Source organism: Polypterus senegalus, chromosome 1 (genome assembly GCF_016835505.1).
Source record: "Polypterus senegalus isolate Bchr_013 chromosome 1, ASM1683550v1, whole genome shotgun sequence".
In the NCBI taxonomy this organism is placed as follows: domain Eukaryota; kingdom Metazoa; phylum Chordata; class Cladistia; order Polypteriformes; family Polypteridae; genus Polypterus; species Polypterus senegalus.
The window spans coordinates 330,885,640-330,907,181 of NC_053154.1; the positions used below are offsets into that span (position 1 = coordinate 330,885,640).

Genomic DNA, 21,542 nt, shown 5'->3' on the forward strand with positions numbered 1-21,542 from the left:
GACACCAAGATAGGGGGACTTGCAGATAATCGAGAATCTATTAAATTAACAAGGAGTCCTCTTTCTGTCACCAAGATCCCAAGTCCAGACAGAAGACAGGCTTGGGCAGATGAAATTTAAGAAGTAAAAATGTGAGGTTTGAATACACAGTGATTTGAAAGAAGACTTAAGATTTGCTGTGGACTCATGACTTTCAACGTCCTGTCAGTGTTCAGAGGCCATTAAGAAGGCACACAGACTGTCAGGTTATATAGCGCCTTGATGTGTGGAGTACAAGTCACCAGAGGTGACACTCGACCTTTATAACACACTGGTGAGGCCTCATCTGGGGCAGTTTGGGTCTCCAGGCTACGAAAAGGACACAGCAGTGCTGGATGGATGGATAGACAGAGTGAAAGGCACTATATAATAGATAGATATGATCAACTATATTAGTGAGCTCTGTCTGTAGACATTAAGCAGGCTGACAGAATGACGTGTGCGATACAAGTCACAGGAGGTGACACTCAAGCTTTATAACTCACTGGTGAGGCCTCATCTGGAGAACTGGGGGCAGTTTGGGTCTCCATTAAGACATAGCAGCACTAGAGATGGTCCAGAGAAGAGCGACGAGGCTGATTCAGGGCTACAGGGGATGAATTAGGAGGAAAGATGAAAAGAGCTGAGCCTTTAGGAGATGAAGAGGAGACCTGAGTGACTGAAGGGTTTAAAATGACGAAGGGAACAAGCCAAGTGGTTCAAGACGGCGACTTTAAAATGAGTTCATTGAGAACACAGGGGACACCACTAGACACTTGTTAAGGAAAGATTTTGCATAAACATTAAGAAGAGGACCACAGATCCATGGAACGAAGTGGTGTGGTGGACAGGAGGACTTTAGGGAGCCTCACTACTCGACTTGATGTTACTTAAGTGGACCGGACTGGCAGGCCATGTGCTGGGCTGATGGCCTGTTCTCCTCCAGACAATTTTCACCTGACACTTGACTGCTACTACCTGCCGGGTTAGCTTTGATTTAAAAATGGTTTTCTTGTGTGCTCCGCCCGTTTCCTACAGTACTGCTGTCAGATCGGACTTCAGCCTGAGGTCCGTCTGGTGAGAATTTCCATTGAGTGTCTTTTTCAAAATAAGGACAAGGGGTACCCGAGTACAGTATTGTGGTGACCTGCCCGTTTCCACCTTGGAGCCTTGTGCCCTCCCTATCCCAATATTCCTCGTCATAGTTTTGTTGTCCAATGAACCCTTCGACTCTCTCTGTGTCGGATGATGATTCATTTTGGACACAACCCGCGATCCATCCGATGGATAAGAATATCGCACGAGTCTGGCTGTCCCATGGAGAATGAGGCGCTCGCGACGAAGCGCAAGTGTTTGAAAAGTTTCATAAATAAAATGTCATTAGTTGTACACCGGCAGCACCCCAGGACGGCGCCGACTGTACTCACGTGCGTTCCTTTTTCTTTTCCCGTTTACTGCCCGCTTGTCTTTTCATTACCGGACCCGCACGTACCTGCCGCAGCCGAAACCCAGGCGCTCTCCCCGCTCTCTCGTGTCCGCCCACTTCTCCCCCGCCCGGCCCGGCCCCGCCCACCGCCGCTCGTATCATCTTTCGGACACGTTCGGCTTTCCTCGGCTATTTCCGCTCCGCAGTCTTCCTGTGTTTTCGTTCAGAAAGCGAGTGGCCTACTTGTGCGCTTTATTTGTTAGCTTCTGTTTTATGAAGTGCCGGACTCACGTCGAGGACTCCCTCGCCTCGCATCGGAGGCCTCGGAACAGGCCGGCGACATCGGAGAAGCCCAGCTCTCAGCCCCGGATTCACTCGGCCGCGTTCGGCCCATCCCGGCGGCGATATGGACGAGTGTGAATCGGCGACGAAGGAGCTCGGCTTGGAGGAGGAGACGTCCGATTCCGGAGCTGTTGTAGCGGGGGCGGGGGCGGAATCGGAGACCGAGTCAGAGGCCGAAGTAACAGCAGTGACTGTAATGGGGGAACGGGATCACATCGACATGGCAGCCGAGTCGCTGCCGAACCCAGACGAGGCCGAAGCTGCTTTCGCAGGCGAGTGTTCGCGTGATCGGCTGGCCGGGCGGCGCGGCGCGGCGCGGTGCGGTGCGCGAGCCCCAGGAAGGCGCCAAGCTGTCGCGCGCGGCGCGTGTAGCCGCCGAGTGAAGGGGAGACTCGCTGAGCCCGCCGGGGGGGTTGCGTACGTACAGGCGGGCATTGGGGCTGTCGCTTCTTCGCCGAAATAATAAGAATAACACACACACACAAATAGGAAGGAGAAAGATGACGGACGCTGTGGCACGAATCACGTGTGGACCTCGGCGGCATCCCGCTGCAGGAGTGAAGGGCGCCCGTGTGGCGAGTTCAGAAATGTCGAGATCGCGGGGCTCACTGCCATTGCTTATGGAGTCGCCAGGTGGCTCGTTTAGGCAAAACAGAGCGAGCGGCTGGGCGTCCGTGAGTGTTGGTGGCACAGTGGTTGGCACTGCCCCGAGTCCTCATCGCCGGCCCTTCTGTGGCAGCGTGCGCGTTCACGTGCCTGCCGGCGTCCCGTCAAGGTAAGGAAGGACACGTCAAATCCACGAGAACACACAGAAAAGTCATTAAACAGTCCAGCTGTTAAATATTCGGAATGTAATTTAATAAAACGTAAGTGAGGTGGGGGGGGGCGATGGAATGAAAGAAAACCAAACGATTTCTGCGTTTCATGGAGAACATAAAAGACTCGTTTGTGAATACATAGAGAGAGACAGGCGGGCACAGGTGGGCACGTGTTGGGTGTGTTGTGGGTACTGGGGACGCCTGCAGGGGGTTTAGAAATTCTAACAACCAAAGGGTTGGGTTTGTGTGTTTTATACAAATGGCTACGTGACGCCATTATATTGATTTAGAAATGTCACCAAGACATGCATGACGGGCGTGTGCTGCTCTTGGCATTACTGCTGGCAGTGACTGGTTTTGAATGTCTTGGTCTCTTAAGCCCCACTTTCTGCAGCCGTTCCCTTCAGTGTCCTAATGGCTTCCTCTAAATGGTCTGCTTTTCCCAGTGGGGACTTCCCAACTTCCCAGACATTCCCAAGCCAGCCAGGCGTTTCCTCAGGTAGCCATTTTAAATGGCAAGTGGTTATTAGAGAAACCTGAAGTCCCGGCCGGGGTTCAAAACGGCGCAGCACAACAAATCAGGACAGGCGACTTGAGGGCTGGTAAAGCGATGCGAGAGGATTCTCTAACTGGGACCAGCTGAGGATAAGCTGACGGAACGAATGGCGGCTGGAATTGGGCCCGTGGTCGTGTGTGAAGTCACTTCAAGCAGTGGCGGCCATCGTACACGAGTAGACCCATTTAGTGGTGGCGTGAGAAGAAAAGCCATCGGTGTGTATAAAAACGACCGACCCCTTAGACTGGCTAACGGGGTCCGACACCCGGGTACTCGGCGTGAGTCCAGCGCCGTGTGTGTAGTCCTAGTTGTATGTAATGTGCACACGCGAGTGTGTGTGTGTGTGTGTGTCTCTCACGTAAACGCACACACACGGGTGATAACGGCTCAACACGCCGTGCCCGCAGCTCCATTGATGTTGGCCACTTTCAGACTCCTTGGTTTTCCGCTCTGTTTCAAAGTCTTTCTTTCTTTCTTTGTCTGCGGGCTACAAGAGTCCACTGAGCTGAAGTGCCCGTCCAGCGCCTACCAATTCGCGGGGATTCGTCCTTCTGCTCTGCTCTTCGCTGCCATTAACGGGTATTCACAGATGGCGGCCTTCCCTTTGCCGTGTACGTCGATTTATGATTTAGTTCAGCGATTTGCCGTTGCCCCCTTAAAGTCTGAGGGTGGCAGAAGGTCGATCCTAAGAGCCTCGCCTCAGGGTGTGGCACCTTCGGCGCAGGCCAGTTGGCATTCGGAGTGCCAGTCTTTGCCCAGCGTGCAGTCCTCCACGTGTCGAGGGTCCCAAAGCCTCTGTTTTGTCTTTTCCTCCCCGTTGTCCACACGTCCTTCTTGCCGTCCCCGTAGCCCGTGGCTGTCGTTTGCTGCTCTTATTTTTTTATTATTTGGCTGACGACTTGCATCACTTGATTGGTACGGCGGGTCACGGAGCCCAGGCAGGTGAAGGGACCCCTCGGGGTCACACAGCGGTGTCAGTAGTGGGATTTGAACCCACAGCCTCAGGGTCCGAAGTCCAGAGCCTTCACCTTAACAGTGCGTGGTGTGCCAGACATGCCAGTTAGAGTGTGATGTCATCGGACCGCCGAGTCTGCCGCTCACCTTCGGGTGTTTTCTTTAGCGCCAGTCCGTAAAGCCCCCAGCCCAGCCGTGGCACCTCTGCTTCGCGAGTGTCGTTTCCTGCCCAGACTGACACCTCAGAAGTTCACTTGAGGGTCCGCGCTGTGGAGTTGAACTGACGTTTGACTTTGTGCGAGTTAATGGTGGTCTTCTGCGCCGGTCAGACATGTTGGAATACAAAAGGAAAGGCAGCTGAGTGGTGTGGAGTGAGGGGGACATGTGAGGGTAGTTGACATCAGTGGCAGAGAGGATGAGGAGGAGGAGGAGGCCTGCTGACTGGCAGAGATGATGGGAGCAGCAAAGTCCTCAGCGGTCAAGGAGCTTGGAGGGCGAGGTAGAGGAGGGTCTTGGGGGCGACAGCAGAGAATGGATGGGTGGGGGGGTCCAGTGGCTAAAACCAGACTAATGAGCGCACATGACGGGCACGGCAGGCGGGTTCAGACACAGGAACACAAAGTAGAAGCCAACAATCTCAGTCCATTGATGAAATGTTGAGGAAGACCACGTCAGCGGGTTTAGGGGCAGCAGACCGAGGCGGACACTCGGGGGCAGCGGAGTCTGTGCTGGCCGTCACATCTGACGAGAGGCTCCCAGTATCTCGGGTGTCTGCTTTGTGGGCAACAGAAGAGAAGCGAAGGGGGTCTTTGATGGCACAAGTGACTGACGAGCAGGGACGCTGCATTCACGGCTGGTCCGCAGCTCTAGGCGGGGTGAGCCTCTCTTCTGTTAGCCGGCGGGTCGTCCCAACGCTTTAGGAAGCCAGCAATTCAGGCTGTGGTTTGGGAGTGACGGGAAGTTCAGAGGAGTGAAGGGGGCCTCGAGTCCAACGTCTCGCCTCACAGACGTGGCACGTGGGAGTCTGCCGTGTGGAATCGTCTTCGAAAGTGAAGCGTTTCTTAGGCATTTTGTAAAATACACAATGCCAGTCCGGGCACCCGGGACTCCAATGGAAACGAAAAGCAAACAAAAACGTAACTGAAGACGTCGAATGTCCAAGCCGAGTCGGCCGGCGAGTGTCGATCCGCGTCTCGCGGCTACGCATTGATTGTCATTTAGCTTCTACGTGTCGTTTTTATTAAAAGCAAGCAGCGCCCTGTTTAATCGAATCAAACGTAACGAAAGTCAACTCCGTTCAGAAAGAGAAGGAAACGTGAAGAGCGGAAAAGAGAGGAGAGAAACCCTTCATTCACCCCGATAGAAAAGCGACGTCTAAAATGTTATTGAGTCGGACCTGCCGGGTTTGAAGGGCCTTTCAAGGAGACCCTCGGAGGAGCAGAGGGACCACCGTATGTGTGATGTGTGTGTGTGTGTGTGTGTGTGTGTCTACGTGACAGGCATTGGTAAATGACACAGAGGCCACCAGATGGCAGTGTTACTCAGATCAGGCGCCAAGGCTTCACAGCGTCCCAGTAAACTTGGAGTAAAGTACGTTAACGTCACATGACAGACTGGTGCCCAACACAAACGGACCCTCGGCGGGGCTTCGGCGCACACCTCTTATTAGTTCAGGACCCCACTGACTCTTCATCATCATCACAAACAAATGTGTCTTGACCACCGTAGGACATGCGCACCTCACATCCCATAATATGGGCTCTCGTGCTGCTGGGAGGGGCACCTTGAAATGTGAGCCGTCTCTCTAACCCTCTGAGCTCAGTTGGCACCTCGAGTGCGGGCACCTCTTCCTACCCGTGGCACCCTCGCCCTGCCAGTCCTTTGGTTTCACGTCCAGTGCTGACTGCGAGACTGTGGCACCTGTTGGCAGTCCGGGGTATTCACATCACGTGTCACCCACCAGGCTGACTGTCTGCAGGAACGCCAGACCCTCCGACTCGGTCGAGTATTCGACAAGGCGCTGCGTTTCCGTGGATTTTGATTTCACGTTGAAGTCCTCTGAGGGTCTCCTTCTGTTTCCCTGGAGACTTGCAGGTTAAGCTGACTGGCGACTGAGTGTCACTTGGTGGTCCGCTGTGTGTGGCTGTCTCCTGTCTCGCACCCGGTGGTCCTGGGGTGGGCTGCAGACCCCCCACTGTCTTTCTCAGAACGTCTTGTACACTCAGACACACACCGCGTCATTCTGGAGTGTTCTCTTCCTTTTGTTCCCCCAGTGTGTGACAGTGTGTGACAGTTTGTGGCTTGTCTTTCCCTTAATGTCCTCCCATGTGACCTGCTGAATTCACTTCAAAATCATAGAAAGGTTTGGGAAATTTGAAGAACTCGGCACAACGCACTAAACTCATTGGGGAAAAAGAAACCAAACTGGTTTGGAGTGACTTCTTATGGTGTGGTGGTCTCTGAAGGGTCCCTGTGCATTGGTCCCATTAGGTGACCAGAGCCCCCCCACTGCATCACCATGCCTCCCGAGATGATGAACTCCTTTATCTCCTCTTAGATTTCTAAATGGTGTTTGTAGGCGGGTATGAGACTGGCACGAATGGGGCAGCTGGCATGTGGGTGAGTGGGTCCAGCCAGGGGTCCAGCACTGAATCCTGCCCCACATCTGCAGTCTGCCGATAGCCCAATGGCTAGTCACACACCCTCACACACTATGAGCCTTTGGGTGGTCCGAGTGGACTGCTGTGCCCAGATGGGGGGCCGTCGCCGCAGGTCGAGGGTTTCACGTCTCGTGCCTTTTGCCCATTTTTGGACAGAACTGTCACCCGAGGTGTCAAACCTTTTAAGGGTAACTCTGGTGTTTCACAAGCACGGCGTGTATGCGTTTACCACATGAAAGTGTGTCCTAAAGTTAAACGTATTCTAGGAATTAAAAAAAAAACAAATGTGTATATATAAATATATATAAATATTAATAAATATAAATAAATACTGTATGTACAGTATGTGTTGTATCCTCAGCGATGCTTTGTAGCAGAGGCTCATGGGGCATCAGCAGACAATAAAAGAGGAAGCCTAAAGTGACCCTTTAAGTTTAGCTGGCATCTCATTTCTTTATGCGACGAGGCTCTTAGAATCACGAGCTCCGTTTGGGTCCTTCAGAAAGACCCTAACCTAAAATCGGCTGACCCTGCCCTCTGACCCCCAAAGGTCATGTGAAAAGATTGGCGATTAATGAAGTATATCATCATCATCATCATCCTCAATAAGAATGAAATCCTGTGCTTTAAAGAAAAATGACATCTCCAGCGCCACCTGACCTTGGCACGTCTGCCCCCTTTACCTAAAAGTATTTTATTTCCATAGCCATAGACAGACGTGTCTGCAGCTCCTTGGTAACGTATGCATTTTTATATAGCGCCTTTCCCTCGCTCCAAGCATGTGAGTCTTGTTTCAGCTTGAGTGTAGCAGCCTGGACTGGAGACCCTTTAAGTTGCCCGCCTGGCACAGCACCCCAAATGATCTGGCGGTCCTCCTAAGTTTACTGTCAGATGTTTATTTATCAGCGGAGGTCTTAAGATGCCGGATTGGAGGGGCTGCCCCTCACTTCAGGGGTACAAAGCCGAGCTCAGCCACATCTGACACCACGCTGGTCCAAGAAGAAAGTCTGCCCGCCTCGTGGTGCTCACGTGAGATCCCTGCCAACGCTTACCGCTGCCATCCTGGGTGCCATCAGTTACTGAGTGGCACTCGTCACATGAGGGGGCCAACTCCAGACTTGGATTGGGCCTTTTGGATGTCCATGTGACAGACACTCTGGCTTTATAGCGCCCCTTAAAGGCAGCAGAAGGGAATGGCACGACGCTTATGTGTCTCCGTTTAACAAAGCAATGGGACGGTGGGCTGCTGCTGCTCATGACTGAGTGGTCTGCCTTTCAGAACTTCGTAGTTTGTGTCCACTCGGAGTGAGTGATGGACAGACAGATGATGAAGGCCCTGTCAGTGGTCGTCCGCTTTGATCTCCACCGTTGGCATGTGGTCAGTGTGATGGACGTCGTCTTCTTGTCTGCACTAGAGTTGCTATGTTGACACACTTCTGTGTGACGGAGGTCTTTGGTGACCCTCTTCTTCTTCTTCCTCTTCATCTTTTCCCACGTCTCCACTCCGCTCAGTCCTCAGTCGGACCCTCTTTGACTTCTTCCATCCCCACGTCTCTTGTCATTCCTCGTCACTTGTCCACACCACTTTTGATGTCCCTCTGATTGTCTGCCTTTGCTGCTCTCGGCTTGGCTCCACGCCTCATTGGTGGCTTTAGCAGCGTAACCTTTAACCTTTGCCTGAACTCTTCAGTAACACAGCACTCCGAGGGTCTCGGCCACACTGCCCTCTATGGGTGAAGTCTCTGTGCCCGTCTTGGCTGCCACTGGTCCTCGATATTTCAACTTCTGAATTCATAAATTCAGTTCTTTATGTCGTTACTTGCGTGTGCCTCTGCAGAAAAGGAACAACGGGCACCAGAGACCAAATTAAATAAGGACTAAGAACAGGAAGTGACCGCAGGCGCAGGTGCGAGGCAGCAGTAGTGGCATTAGCGGAGGTGACGAGGTCATGGATTACTCATCAGGCTCATTGCAGTGGGCTAGAAACTGGGGGGGTTGTGTGTGTTCAGGTGGACTTTAGGCGTGTGACAAGTGGCAGTGCAGGGTGGCAGGGGTCCCGCCTGAGACGGCGAGTGGTCCCGATATCGTGAGTGCCTCTGAGCAGCCACCGCACCAGGACGACAAAAAGGATCGCATAGCCCACCTGTAGAGTTGGCACAGGGCTGGGGGTGAGCAAGTAGAGGTGTCATTGGGCTGCAGTGTGACTTGACCCTTTAAGGTCATCAGTGGGGGTCACCCCAAGGAACCTGAAGTGCTGACTGATGTAAATGGCATGATGCCCCCTCACCAGCTTATGACAATCCATGACCAGCTCCTTGGCGTTGCTAACACTCAGGGTGAGGTTGAGCCTGGTCGAGCTGGTGGCGTCGTCACCAAACATCAGGATGGCATCAGAGTTGTGCTTAAGAGAAGAGGGGGTAAAGCGGGGGCCTCAGCCTGCTGCCCTGTGGTGTGCCAGTTTTGATGATGATGATGATGATGGATGAAGTATTTCCACAAATACGCACGTGCTGAGGTCTGCCAGTGACATACACGGTGAAGAGCTGAGCCCCCTGACTCAGGATGGGGTGATGGTGGGAAGTTCACTTTTTTGGGGTCTGTAATCTTTCTAATGGAGCCTCCCCTTTCTCTTTTTGCTCTCGACAATCCAGAGGTGACAACAGTGACGGTTGGAAATGTCCCAGGCAGCGGAGAGAACGTGTTCACCACGTCGGTGGCTAACGCAGCGTCCATCTCTGAGCATGTCCTGGTGAGTGTTTGGTCAAAGGCTTCTGGGCCACAAAATACCGACATGTCAAAGAGGGTGGTCCTGGAAACAACAGGGTGGGCATTAGGGTCCACCTTAGACTGTGTGTGACTCGGCTTAATGACATTCAAAATCAAAGTGAGGTCGGGGGGTTTTGAGCCACTCAGTTTAATGACAACTGGATGAGGTGGGGTGGGATGTCCCCTTTGAAGATGACTTTACAGAGGGGCTTTACTTCTGAATGGGGGGGTAGCTTCACCCCCCAGTCTACACTCCTGTGTCCCCGACTGATGTTGTCTGAATAAAAGTGAACACAACCCTAAAACAGGTGACAAAGCTCTCGAGACCCCTTAACTCGAGGCAGGAGGCCAAAGGAGCCACGGTTTTGAATTTCTTTCTTTTTATCTTTTACTTCATAGGCTGGCAGGACAACTCTGCAACTCGGAGACCCCCTCAACGCCCAGAAGGCCACCCTGATTGTGGTCCACACGGATGGAAGCATCGTGGACACCAGCGGCTTGAAGGGGCCGGCGACTCCAATCACGCCAGGTATGACGGCCCTCTGTCTGGGTGGTAACAAAAGGGTTAATACAAAGTTGCAGACATGACGTTCTCATGAGGTGAATATTTAACATCTGCCCCCTCGTGACGTGAGGGTCCGGAGAAGAGCGGCGAGGCTGATTATGGGGGGGCCACAGGGGATGAGTGATGAGGAAAAGAGCGGAGCCTTTAGAGAGATGAAGAGGAGACCCGATTTGAAATGATGAAGACTATTAGTGCAGTGGATCGAGACGGTGACTTTAAAATGACGTCACCAAGAACTCGGGGACACCGCTGGAAACACAAACATCTTTACACAAAGAGCGACAGACACTTGGAATAACGAGAGACCAAGTCGTGTGGTGGACAGCACTGGTGGGCTTTGGTGGGTCCTCATCCAGAGTGTCCTAATGAAGATCTAGTGACACCCGAGTCTCATTTTAAAGACTCATCATCACGGGGTGGGAGGCTCTCGTTTAATCGACTGGACTGGGCCAAGTTTGGGGGTGTCGTGTGAGTGTCAGACGTAAGAAAAACTGAAACTCTTATCAAAGAAACATTTTAGCAAACTGCAATAAAATAATTAACAAAGCCGGGATGAAGAACTAAAACTTAACAAAACCAATAAAGTAGCTGGAAAGACCAACTGAAACACAATACAAATGTACTACAAATATTAGGGTTAGGGTGTAGCGGGTTGGAGAATTGATGGATGGATGATATTCGTAGTTTTCGTTTTTGAATGAATATTCTTGCCGTTAGTCTTTAACCCTTTTAACTCCTGAACAGAAAGTCCTCGACCACAAGCCGCCCGCGTGTCTTCATCCGGTGATCACACAGCACTGGCGCCGACCGAGCGAGCTGAACACGGGCACGTGAATCGTGTGGAATACAAAGCGACTTACTGGGCCGCCTTTCTTTGTGCTTCTTGATTATCGAGGTGTCAGTTAAACGCCTGAAATCAGAATGTGCTGCTCCACAAAACCTTCACCGTATGGACAGGAGAATCACAAGTGAGTAACGTCCGAGTTTAGGGGTCTCGGGTGTCTGCGTTTTGACGACAGTAATTCACCTGCCACTTCGCACAGGAGAAAGAAATCCTTTCTGAAAATCAAACGAGAGACTGACGGTCGTCACACAAGATCAGCGTATTGTTGCTGACCAATCACTTTTACTTTAAAAACGTCGTTTAACAAGAAAGCAGCACAAACCTGGTGAAACTCCTGAGTTGGCGACGTCTCCACTGAACTACAGGTAGGCAGGCGAAGAGAGTCTGCCAAGTGGAGAAAAGCTAAACCTACTAATGTGTTTTTGTATTTCTGTAGTTGATATTCACAGCTCAAAACACCTGATACGGTGAAAATAATCCAGTAACAAAATTAGGTTGTAAAATATCTGTCCTCCTTTATTTCAGTGTTTCTCTCTCTCTCTCTACGAACAGACAGCTGAATATCTCATTCTCTTTGTTCTTCACATCAGTCGTATCACACATATTGCATATCAGGGATTTCTCCTGCCTTGTATCCAGACCTGCCGGGTAGGCTCCAGGTGTCCTGTGATCCTGCTCTGTATAAACACGTTTAGATCTTGTCGTATGTGTGTATTGTTCTTAATCTCAGACGCTGTCTCTGTCGTTTTGTGCCCCTCTACACTCCTATTACCTGCTCTTCCTCTGCTCATTAAGTGTTTATGTTCTTATGGTGGGCTATTCAAGTCTCACTGCCCCTCACCTTCACACTACATGCTTGTGTTTCTTTATTTCCCTCAGGTGGGGTCTGCACACTGACTCAAGCCTAAGCCCCCGTGATTTTCATGGTCACACCTCACAGTCGATTCTGTTGTCTGATTTTTGATCTTTTCAGGCCTGCAGGTGTCAAAATTCTGTCTATAAATTGTTTGTGCCCGAGATGGAATCAGAGATCAATATGGCGGACAGAACACAACAAAGCCCTGGATGGGAGATTTGTGACTGTAATACTGAGGGCCTTCACTGTAAGCACATTGTCTTGGAGCAGGAGATGTGCTGTGCTGTAGACACTGAGAGTGAAAAACCCTCACACCTTAAAATTCACCTCAATTTATCACATGCTGGGCAATAAAAGGAAAAGATAAAAAGTGTCAACAGTCAGCGCAGATTTGTTCAGCACAAATGACAGAAAATATTTTAAAAATGATGAACTTGTTCCTATTCACTACCTGGTTTTGATTCTGCTCATTTTTATCGGTCAAAAACAAACCCAGACAGTAAACCGTGGAGTGGAGTCGGCTTTTAAACTCGCATCCTAACCCGTTAAGTGTGCAGTTCTGTCCGATTGTGACACAAAACTAAACTCACGCCATAATTACTAAAACTAATAGGTATAAAATAAAATAGAAATGTCTTTGTGAAATAAAAACTAAATTAAAACTAAAAATACACGACGAAGGAAAACTAAAACTAAACTGAACTTCCAAGAAAAAATCGAAAAATAAAAACTAATATAAAGAGGCAGAAGTAGAAGAACCTCGCGGCCGAGTCGAGGCGACTAACGAGACGCCATCCGCTCAGTTGAGCTCCGTCATTCCGTCTGCTGTTGTGTGCCGCTGGTTGATCTCCCTGGCATCGCACGCCTCGCCCCTCATTTCACACGACGTCTTTCGGTGTCTCGCGCCTCGTCACTTACGGGCTGAATGTGAAACGGTGAATGTTAGGCTGCACGTCCTCGAGGGGTCGCCTCGGGTTTCCGTCTTCCTGACTCCGTTTGTTTTCAGTCTGACACACTGGAACGGCGTGGGCGACCTCACGTGTGGTGTGTGACCGACGCGGCCGTTCTTTAGTTCTGATGAGTCGCTCCGAGAGGCGCCACCTGCCGGTAGAAAGACGACGCTCGTCAGTCACGCCATTTCGAAGCTGCGGCCCGCTGGCTGACCAAGGTGGGCTTTAGCAGTGGGCGCTGGAGGCCATTTTACAAGACGATTGCTGAGATTTGCTTCTTTTTTTTTTAATTTATTTTTCATTCCCTCCTCCAAACCCTCAGCCATCTGTTTTTTGTCTTCATTTCCACTAAAGGTCCACAGACGCCATCAACCCCTCTGACGCCCGGCCCAGAGAAGGAAGGCACAAAGTACAACTGGGACCCTTCAGTGTATGAGAACGAGCTGCCAGTGCGGTGCCGGAACAACAGCGGGATGCTTTATAAGAACCGGCTCGGCTCGGGTGAGTCCTCCGCACAACCGCGTTTGAGTCTCCTTTAGAAGCTGAGTCACGCGTTACTCTGACGCCTGCGCACGTAAAGGCCGACATTTTCTAAATACACATTGAAAGGTGAAACAAAGATGAAAACCTAGCAAACGTCTGTAGAGAGCCATGGCGTAGGAAAGAGGGCGACCACAAGATGGAGACAAATCTCAATGTCTCGGGTGCCAAAAGAGCAGACCACCTAAAGAGACAAAGGCGTAATTGGGGGGCTCATATTGGTGCGCATGTCGTAGAGTTCACCCGCAGACTTGGACGACGACGGCCCTGTGCCATCACAGTCTGTAAGAGCTCAAAGGTGACGTCACAACGAGATGAAGGTGTGGATCACATGACTGCCGTGGCTGATTAGAATATGCAAAACGGCGGTGAAATGCGGATGGACATAAACAAGACAGACAAAGGCAGTAGAGCCGTTCTAAAAAGCAAATTATGAGTTTTATATCAAAACAACATGCCTAAAAAATGACAAACTCAACGTGAATAACCCAACAGTGTAAAAATCACAACACCCTCTTTTACCAAAGCTAAAGCTGGTATGACACAAAGTGGGGTGAGGCCTTCATAAACAGCCAGTAGAGGAGGCCTGAATCCCACCAGTCTGCCCTGAGGAGGTCCACCACAAAGCAAAGTGGCCAGATTCTACCCACACCAGGCCAAAATCTGTGTCAAAGTTCAAAATAATATATTATGAAATATCCTGAAATGTAATCAGATTATTACACAAGGGAGAGGATCACTGTAAACCCCCGGCCTGTATAAAGCAATGCGGCAAAGAAAATTTAGAAAAGAAGAATGTATTGGAGAATTAGGGAAAACACAAGAAAAGAGTTCACTGGAGTAAAAAAATAAGCAAAACACGCCAGTCATAAAATGAAACCCACAAGGCAGAGGTTCAAATCAAAGAAAGTACAAAAGTCACAAATCCCACCAAAATCCAGCAGCGTGCATTCAAAATGAACTACAAAATGAACCGCCATGGACTTCAATTCCCAGCCTGCCTTTACACGACTGGGGGCGGATCCTTAACTGTGATGGACAGGTGGACCCGCCCACAAAATGCAAGGAACATAAGAGAACTAAATAATAATCCAAACGGAATGAAGTTAACAGGCGATACAAAATTAGACGAATAAGAAATGAACAGAACAAAATTATAGAAAAAAATAACAGAAAACAATGAAACGTAAAGAAAGACGACAAGAAGAAGAAGCAACTTAAACATAAGCCAGGGAGAGGAGCCCCAGCCGTCGTGGGACGCGTATTTTACATGAGGTGAAAATCAGCAAAGAGCCCAGCAGACCCCACATGTGAGGGGTCCTCATCCACAGCGGTGGTCTTCAATGATGTCACACAGCTGATGGAGCCGAGCACATCCAGTGGTCCTGGTCAGTAATGAGAGTGGGCCATTCAGTCCATCATGTTCGCTCAGTTTGTCCAAAATAACATCAGGTCAAGGTGTGGGGGTCCCTGGAGTCCTGCGGCCCACTGTGTCCTAGCAGATGACGTTTTATTGATATTATGGTGTAATACTGCAGTGTCACCGAGCCAAACAGACTTGTGATGGCCAATGGAGCGCCACCTCGGGTGATGTGCTGTTAGCTGGCGTCACTGAGCGTCTCGGGATAATAAGATAAAAAAGTTAAAGACACCGCTGAGTGGACGTGTTACGGCAACGTGAAGTCTAAAGACTGAAATACTCGAGTGAAACGACGTCAGAACCAAATGCGAGGGGATCTGCTGAAAATACTGCAGCTTTACATTCATTTGTGTTGGGAATTTGGTTTGCCATCAGGAGCAGCTCTTGGAGGGTACAAGGGGACAATCGGGGGACGAGTGGAGAAAACCCCACTTACATACATTTGAGAAAGTCAAGTCTCACCAAACTCACTCGCAGTTTAATGACAAACAAATCTGAAGATTTTAAAGGAGACTTTCTGAACTTACGAAAACCTGTGGGGCCACCATGGGACATACTGGGAGGAAAACTGGGCGTTCCTAGCACATTCCGTTAAGGAATAAGTGGAGCTCATTTGAGCCAAATCTGAGCCGAGTCGTATCATGTACAGACAGACAGACAGAGAGAGAGAGAGAGAAAGAAAGAAAGAAAGAAAAAGAGAAAGAAAGAAAGAAAGAAATGAAGGACCTGCTATGATATCAGACGAAATAGGAAAAGGACGTTAAGTGACAGAGAGACAGACAGACTGACTGGTGTGCGTCTATCTATCTAATCCTGCCAACTACGCTATCTATCTATCTATCTATCTATCTATCTATCTATCTATCTATCTATCTATCATATAGTGCCTTTCACTCTATCTATCTATCTATTATATAGTGCCTTTATCTATCTATCTATCTATCTATCTATCTATCTATCTATCTATCACATAGTGCCTTTTATCTATCTATCTATCTATCTATCTATCTATCTATCTATCTATCTATCTATCTATCTATCTATTATATAGTGCCTTTCACTCATATAGTGCCTTTCAGTTCTATCTATCTATCTATCTATCTATCATATAGTGCCTTTCAGTTCTATCTATCTATCTATTATATAGTGCCTTTCACTCTATCTATCTATCTATCTATCTATCTATCTATCTATCTATCTATCTATCTATCTATCTATCTATCTATCTATCTATCATATAGTGCCTTTCATCTATCTATCTATCTATCTATCTATTACTGTATATAGTGCCTTTCACTCTATCTATCTATTTATTTATCTCTCTCTCTCTCTCTCAATGGCTTTCATATTTAGCTGGTTATTATATAGCGCCTCTCCTATCGACCTTGCATCCCGTTATCCTTCTTAATGCCTTCTGTCCACTTGAGTCACATCTCCGTTCAGTTCAGAGGCTCCTTCAGTCCTTACTCCTCCTCAGTTGCCCTTTGTGGACGATGACATTTAAAGTCCGTGAATGTAAAGAATGACACATAGGAAGTAAGAATGTGAGGTGTGAATACACAATGGAGGTCTGAACATCGAGAGTCCACCTTATGAGAAGGAGTTAGGAGTCGTAGTGGACTCTAAGCTCTCAACTTCCAGACAGTGTTCAGAAGCCAATAAGAAGGCTAAGCGAATGTCAGGTTATATAGCGCCTTGACGTGTGGAGTGCAAGTCACAGGAGATGACGCTCAGGCTTTATAACACACTGGTGAGGCCTCATCTGGAGTCCTGGGTCCAGTTTGGGTCTCCATAAAGACACAGCAGCACTAGAACAGTAACCAGTGTAACGACGCTAAGGCTGGCGTGATGGGCTCAGAGTTTCGTTTCTAGTTCAGATTCTAGCAGCTCCATTCTGCACCCGTCGTCTTTCTTGGGTGGTCCCGAGAGGAGAGCGTCACAGTGATCAAGATGAAAGGTGAAGAGAGCTGAGCCTTTACAGTTTCAGCGTAATGAGATGAAGAGGAGACCTGAGTGAAGTGTTTAAAATGATGAAGGGTATCAGTCCAGTGGATCGAGACGGTGACTTTAAAATGAGGTCACCAAGAACACGGGGACCCAGCTGGACTCTTGTGAAGGGTGAACTTCACACAAACATTAGGAAGAGGACCACAGGGACATGAAATGTGTGACCAAGTGGTGCTTTAGGGACCCTCGATTCTCGACTTGCTGCTGTTTTGCAGGCATCAGTTGAGTTGGTGAGCGTTGTTGGGCTCAATGGCCTGTTGTCGCCCAGATTGTTCTGGTGGTCCTCAATGATCCCCCTGTGCTCCCCTCTGGACCTTCTCTTTGTAATGTGGGGACCCAAACTGAACACAGCCCTGCAGTGAAGGGGCCTTCATGTGCCACTTACCGTTCGATGTGCAAAGCCGTTTTATTTTGTAACAGAAGTCGCCATCGTGGTGACGTGTGACAGTTGAAGGTGCTGAGTTCTGGCCGCCAAGGGTGGTCTCTTTAGTAGCGGCTGCTAACACGTTAACAAAGGAGTGAGCCGAGGCGGCTGTGCTGCTTTGATTTGGCCTGTTTGTTAAGAACTTTCGGACCCTTAAGGGTACCGTGAACTTCCCGTTATTTGATGTCTTATCGGCCCCCTGACGCTGATTACGGCTTCCATTATCTGGGAATACCTGAGTTTCCTTTGATCTCCTTGTGTCTTCTGTGTTTATGATTGTGGAGGTCCTGTGAGTGCACGCACACACACACACACACACACACACACACACTGCCAGAAAGGTGTGGGGTCCGTGTGGTCCTGACGTTTCAGATCAGAATTCGACAAAGTTTCTTAAAAGCCCACTGGACAACATCAGTGGCCCCCCAGTTTAAAATGGCATCTTGGCTTTGAAATAAAAAATCGCCCTCCTGGCAATGACCCCCCACTCCACTGTAATCAGGTACCTTTGGCTGTCATTTTCTAACCCGCTTAGTCCAGTCCTGGGTGGCGGGGGGTGCTGGAGCCCCCTTAACTAGCACAGGGCACAAGACAGGAAGAAATCCTGGAGAAGGTGCCAGTCCCTCACACCCCAAACGCACCCCAGGGCCACATTGGCATCGCCAGTTCACTTGAGCCGCATGTCTCTGGACTGTAGGAGTCACACCAAAGTGTCTAACATGGCTGATCTTCTGCAGCCCCTTCTATGAGGCGCCAATGAACTTCCTTGAACCGCCTCCTCACCCTGCCAACTCATTCAAGCCTTTGGCTCCGCTTCCCAGCACTCACTTGGGGTCGGAGGTGACACCATCTGCACTCGCTGTCCCCAACTCCATGCGCCGAGCCAGGAGGATCCTTCCCAAGATCACTGGCGGTCACGTCAATGGAGAGGTTCTTGTAATTTGTGCTCTTTAAGGGCTTCATCTTCACACTCACACACACACACCATCTGCCTGGCACCCCAGGATGGGCCACCCCATCTGACGTCTCGACACCACCAGGGTCTCCATGGCCCCACTGTGTGGGGTTCTTCACTGGGCACTGTAATAGGTCCATGGTGCCACGTCAGAACGCACATCAGCTTAGCCCAGCTGGTCCGCCTCACTTCAGCGCGTACCCCCTCTTCTCCTTCTGTGCCACCCAGCAGGATAAAAACAACATGCGATGGTGTAGGGCTGTGCTAAAGGTCACCAATCTCTCAGACATCTCGTTCCCTGCCCGGGGGTGGCAGCTTCATCAGGGTAGTGGTGACACCAAGTGACACAGCAGGATATTGAGGAGTGGGGTGAGGGCTGAGAAGAGTTTGAGGTGATTGCCCCTCTTTTTTCAGACATTTTTGCAGCCCAGATCTGCCACTCTGCAGTGGCCATGCCAGTGCCCGTCACTTTGTGTGTGGCTGTGATGGCTTCACTCCGCGCCCGCCGCGCCCGTTCACCTTCGTGATGTGCAGCTTTGGGTTTTCAGTCTCACGTTGCCATCTAGTGGAGCTGGCAGATATGCCAGCAGCGGAAGCTGCAGCTGGTGATGTTCAGATTCTCGTCTGCATCCAGAAGTGAGCATCAGCGCTGCCAACACAAGATGCCCACAAAGTTAAGTCAATTCAAGGCAACCTTTGTCATCTCAGTGTAACAGCATGAAGCGCAAATAATAAATTAAAAATAATTAAAAACAGAATTGAAATTTAAAATTAAAACACAGACAAGACAAAGAAACCAAACTGGGGCCCAAATCCCAAGTCTCTGGTGAGCTGGTATTAAAGAGCTGGTTGGCATGCCGATACCGGATATCTGAGTCGCCCCCAGAGCTCAGATGCGGTGGGCCTGCAGAGGTCTGGTGGGCAGCAGTGGTGCTCCAGTGTGCCTGAGGTGGCGTGGCAGTGGGGTGCCAATGCCAGGGTGTGCTGATGTGTCTTAAGACATTTAAGATAATTTTGTTTTGGGACGATAAACCAATGAGCGCCAGACTAAGAGCTTCATGCTGGACAATCTCCGTGAAGAAAACTCCACATTCCCTCTTGGCAGAGCCCATCATGCCACATGCACATGGCACAAAAATGGAAGAAACAAGCATTCGACCATCATCACCAGTTGGGACTGATCAGACCCCCCAGTTTGTGTCCAGTTGGTGTGCCAGCTCCTGTCTTGAGCCACAGCCACTCCGGTGGTCCTGCAGGTGGATCTCCTCCACCCACCTCCTACTATGCCTAGAGAGCCGAGGGTCTTGATTAAAACCTCTGCAGGCAGCCGACTCCCCGTCACGCATGCTGGCTTTGCCTGGCCAGTTTTTGGTGGGCTTCTCCTCAGAGGCCTCTTCTTCCCACACGATCGTCATCTCCAACACCATCACTTGCTTGGTGGCCTCAGACAAGATGACAGTATCTGGTCATAAGCTAGTGATGGCAATGCGGGGTGGTACCACAACACAGGTCCCCTGGTGCGCATATGTGCCAACTCCACAGCCAGGGCCCAGATGACTGAAGGTACCACAAACTTGTGAGGGCAGACACACACAGAGAAGCTTCGTCGTTCAGGAAGGAGGCACAGATTCCCTCCTAGAGATGAACAGACTTTACTGTGATGGCGTCAGCTGAGCCCAAACAAAGGAGCTGATGAAGGAGTCGGAGGCAGCAGGTACCAAAGTGTCTACAGCCACCATTGTCATCAGGGCCTTAGCAGCTGTCACACGAGGAAGGCGTCCCAACTCCAAGACGGACATGAAAAAGCCAGGTGGTCACCAGGACAGGCCTTTCTAAGTGAAGTTTGGGGGTGACAGCGTCGTACTGTCAAGGAACTGCAGCACTTCAGAGAAGGAGTGAAGGAAGAGGATTACTAGAAAATCCTGAAGAAGACCTCAAGACATCACCCAAAATGGTCTCGCGCTGCCCCTCGCACCCTCTCATTTATCTTCCAGCCTGACCACAATGCCAAACTTCAAAGTTGTAACAAGATGGCTGAAAGACCACCAGGTGACGATGCTGGTGTGGCCGTCACAAAGTCCTGACCTTTGGGGTTGAACTGAAAAAGCGGGTCTGAGCAAGGAGGCCCACAGAGCCACCTGACTGGCATCAGATCTGTGTGAGGAGTCTGTGGAAGGCGACCCTGAGCGTTTGATTCAAACCAAGCAACTCCAACAAGAGTTCGGACCCTGGAGATAAAGGCCACTGCGCTGTTACTGGCACTTGACCACAAGACGATGCCTGTGGGGTCTTCACACTAGGAATGTGTGGCACGCGTGAGGTGGAAGGTGGGCGGTCTGTGACGCCGATGGCCTGTCCAGCAGTCGCTCAGTCTGACGGTAGACTCGGCCCCCGGACTGAGTGGTGCGAGTTCTGTGACCGTCCAGCCACCCGCGTGCAGCGCAGAGACGGTGGGTACCACCTGACTGGCGTGAATGTCCGTGACGACATTTAGGGAATCACGAGAACAAACGCTCGGGAGTGGCGATGCCATCAGTGCCTGCCTCACTTACACGCGTGTCCTTTTTGTCTTTAAAACAGGTGGCAAGGGCCGGTGCATCAAGCATGGCAGTAACTGGTTCACCCCCACGGAGTTTGAAGGCATGTCTGGTCGAGCCAGCAGCAAGGACTGGAAGAGGAGCATCCGCTACGCCGGGAGACCCCTACAGTGCCTGATTCAGGTCAGAAAGGTCATTTGATACGAAAACGGCAAACGAGTCGCTGGAGCGGAGCGAGTAGAATGTTCAGAAAAAGTGAGGAGGAGACAAAGCGCCAGCAGAGACCCCCAGTTATCTTCAGAACAGTTCAAGGGTAGTAAGTTCAGATACTCTCGTATTCTCGATGTTTTCAACGACGTCTCAACATTTGTGGAAGCTCATTAAGAGGATCTGCAGGTTCAGGTTTTTATTTCTCGGATATCAAATTACTGGAAGTGCTTCCGTCCGTCAGTCCAGTTTCTGTCACAGGGCAGCAGTCTGGATGGCCAGAGGTCCCTTTTTCTGGCCACTTCCTCCAGCTGCTCAAGTGGGGTACAAAGGAGAGAGATGATGTCACCGGTGTCCCCGAAGCGCCATCTCGGGGGGCGTCCCGATCAGATGTGGACGATCAGCGGCTCGATTTTGGGCTCCTCCAAAATGTCCGCACTCCTTGTCCAGCCGCCCCGTGTAGGAACCTCATTTGTGTCACCACCCACAACTCCTGATCGTCGCTGAGGGTGGGATTGTAAATCGACAGATAATTTGGGAGTCTCGTCTTTCGGCTCGGCCCCCTCTTCGCCACTTTGATCTGCCGCCCCCTTCTAAGATCCCGAGATACTTAAACTCTTCTGCTTTCCTCCACATCCTGGAGAGGGCGCTCCACCCTTTCCTGCCTGACAACCAGGACCACCTCATCTCGGCCACT

General features: G+C 50.4%; 1 protein-coding gene across 2 annotated transcripts in view; it reads left to right on the plus strand.

The window, feature by feature from the left end:
- Positions 1-1,636: 1,636 nt before the first annotated feature.
- Positions 1,637-21,542, plus strand: part of deaf1 (DEAF1 transcription factor) — a 36,614-nt gene continuing 16,708 nt past the window's right edge. For both annotated transcript variants that reach the window (XM_039738181.1, XM_039738190.1), the window contains exons 1-5: positions 1,637-2,058; positions 9,426-9,523; positions 9,940-10,069; positions 13,110-13,256; positions 20,682-20,821. In XM_039738181.1, coding sequence (XP_039594115.1) covers positions 1,851-2,058; positions 9,426-9,523; positions 9,940-10,069; positions 13,110-13,256; positions 20,682-20,821 — 723 coding nt within the window. In that variant the 5' untranslated portion in view covers positions 1,637-1,850. The remainder of the gene's footprint in view (positions 2,059-9,425; positions 9,524-9,939; positions 10,070-13,109; positions 13,257-20,681; positions 20,822-21,542) is intronic.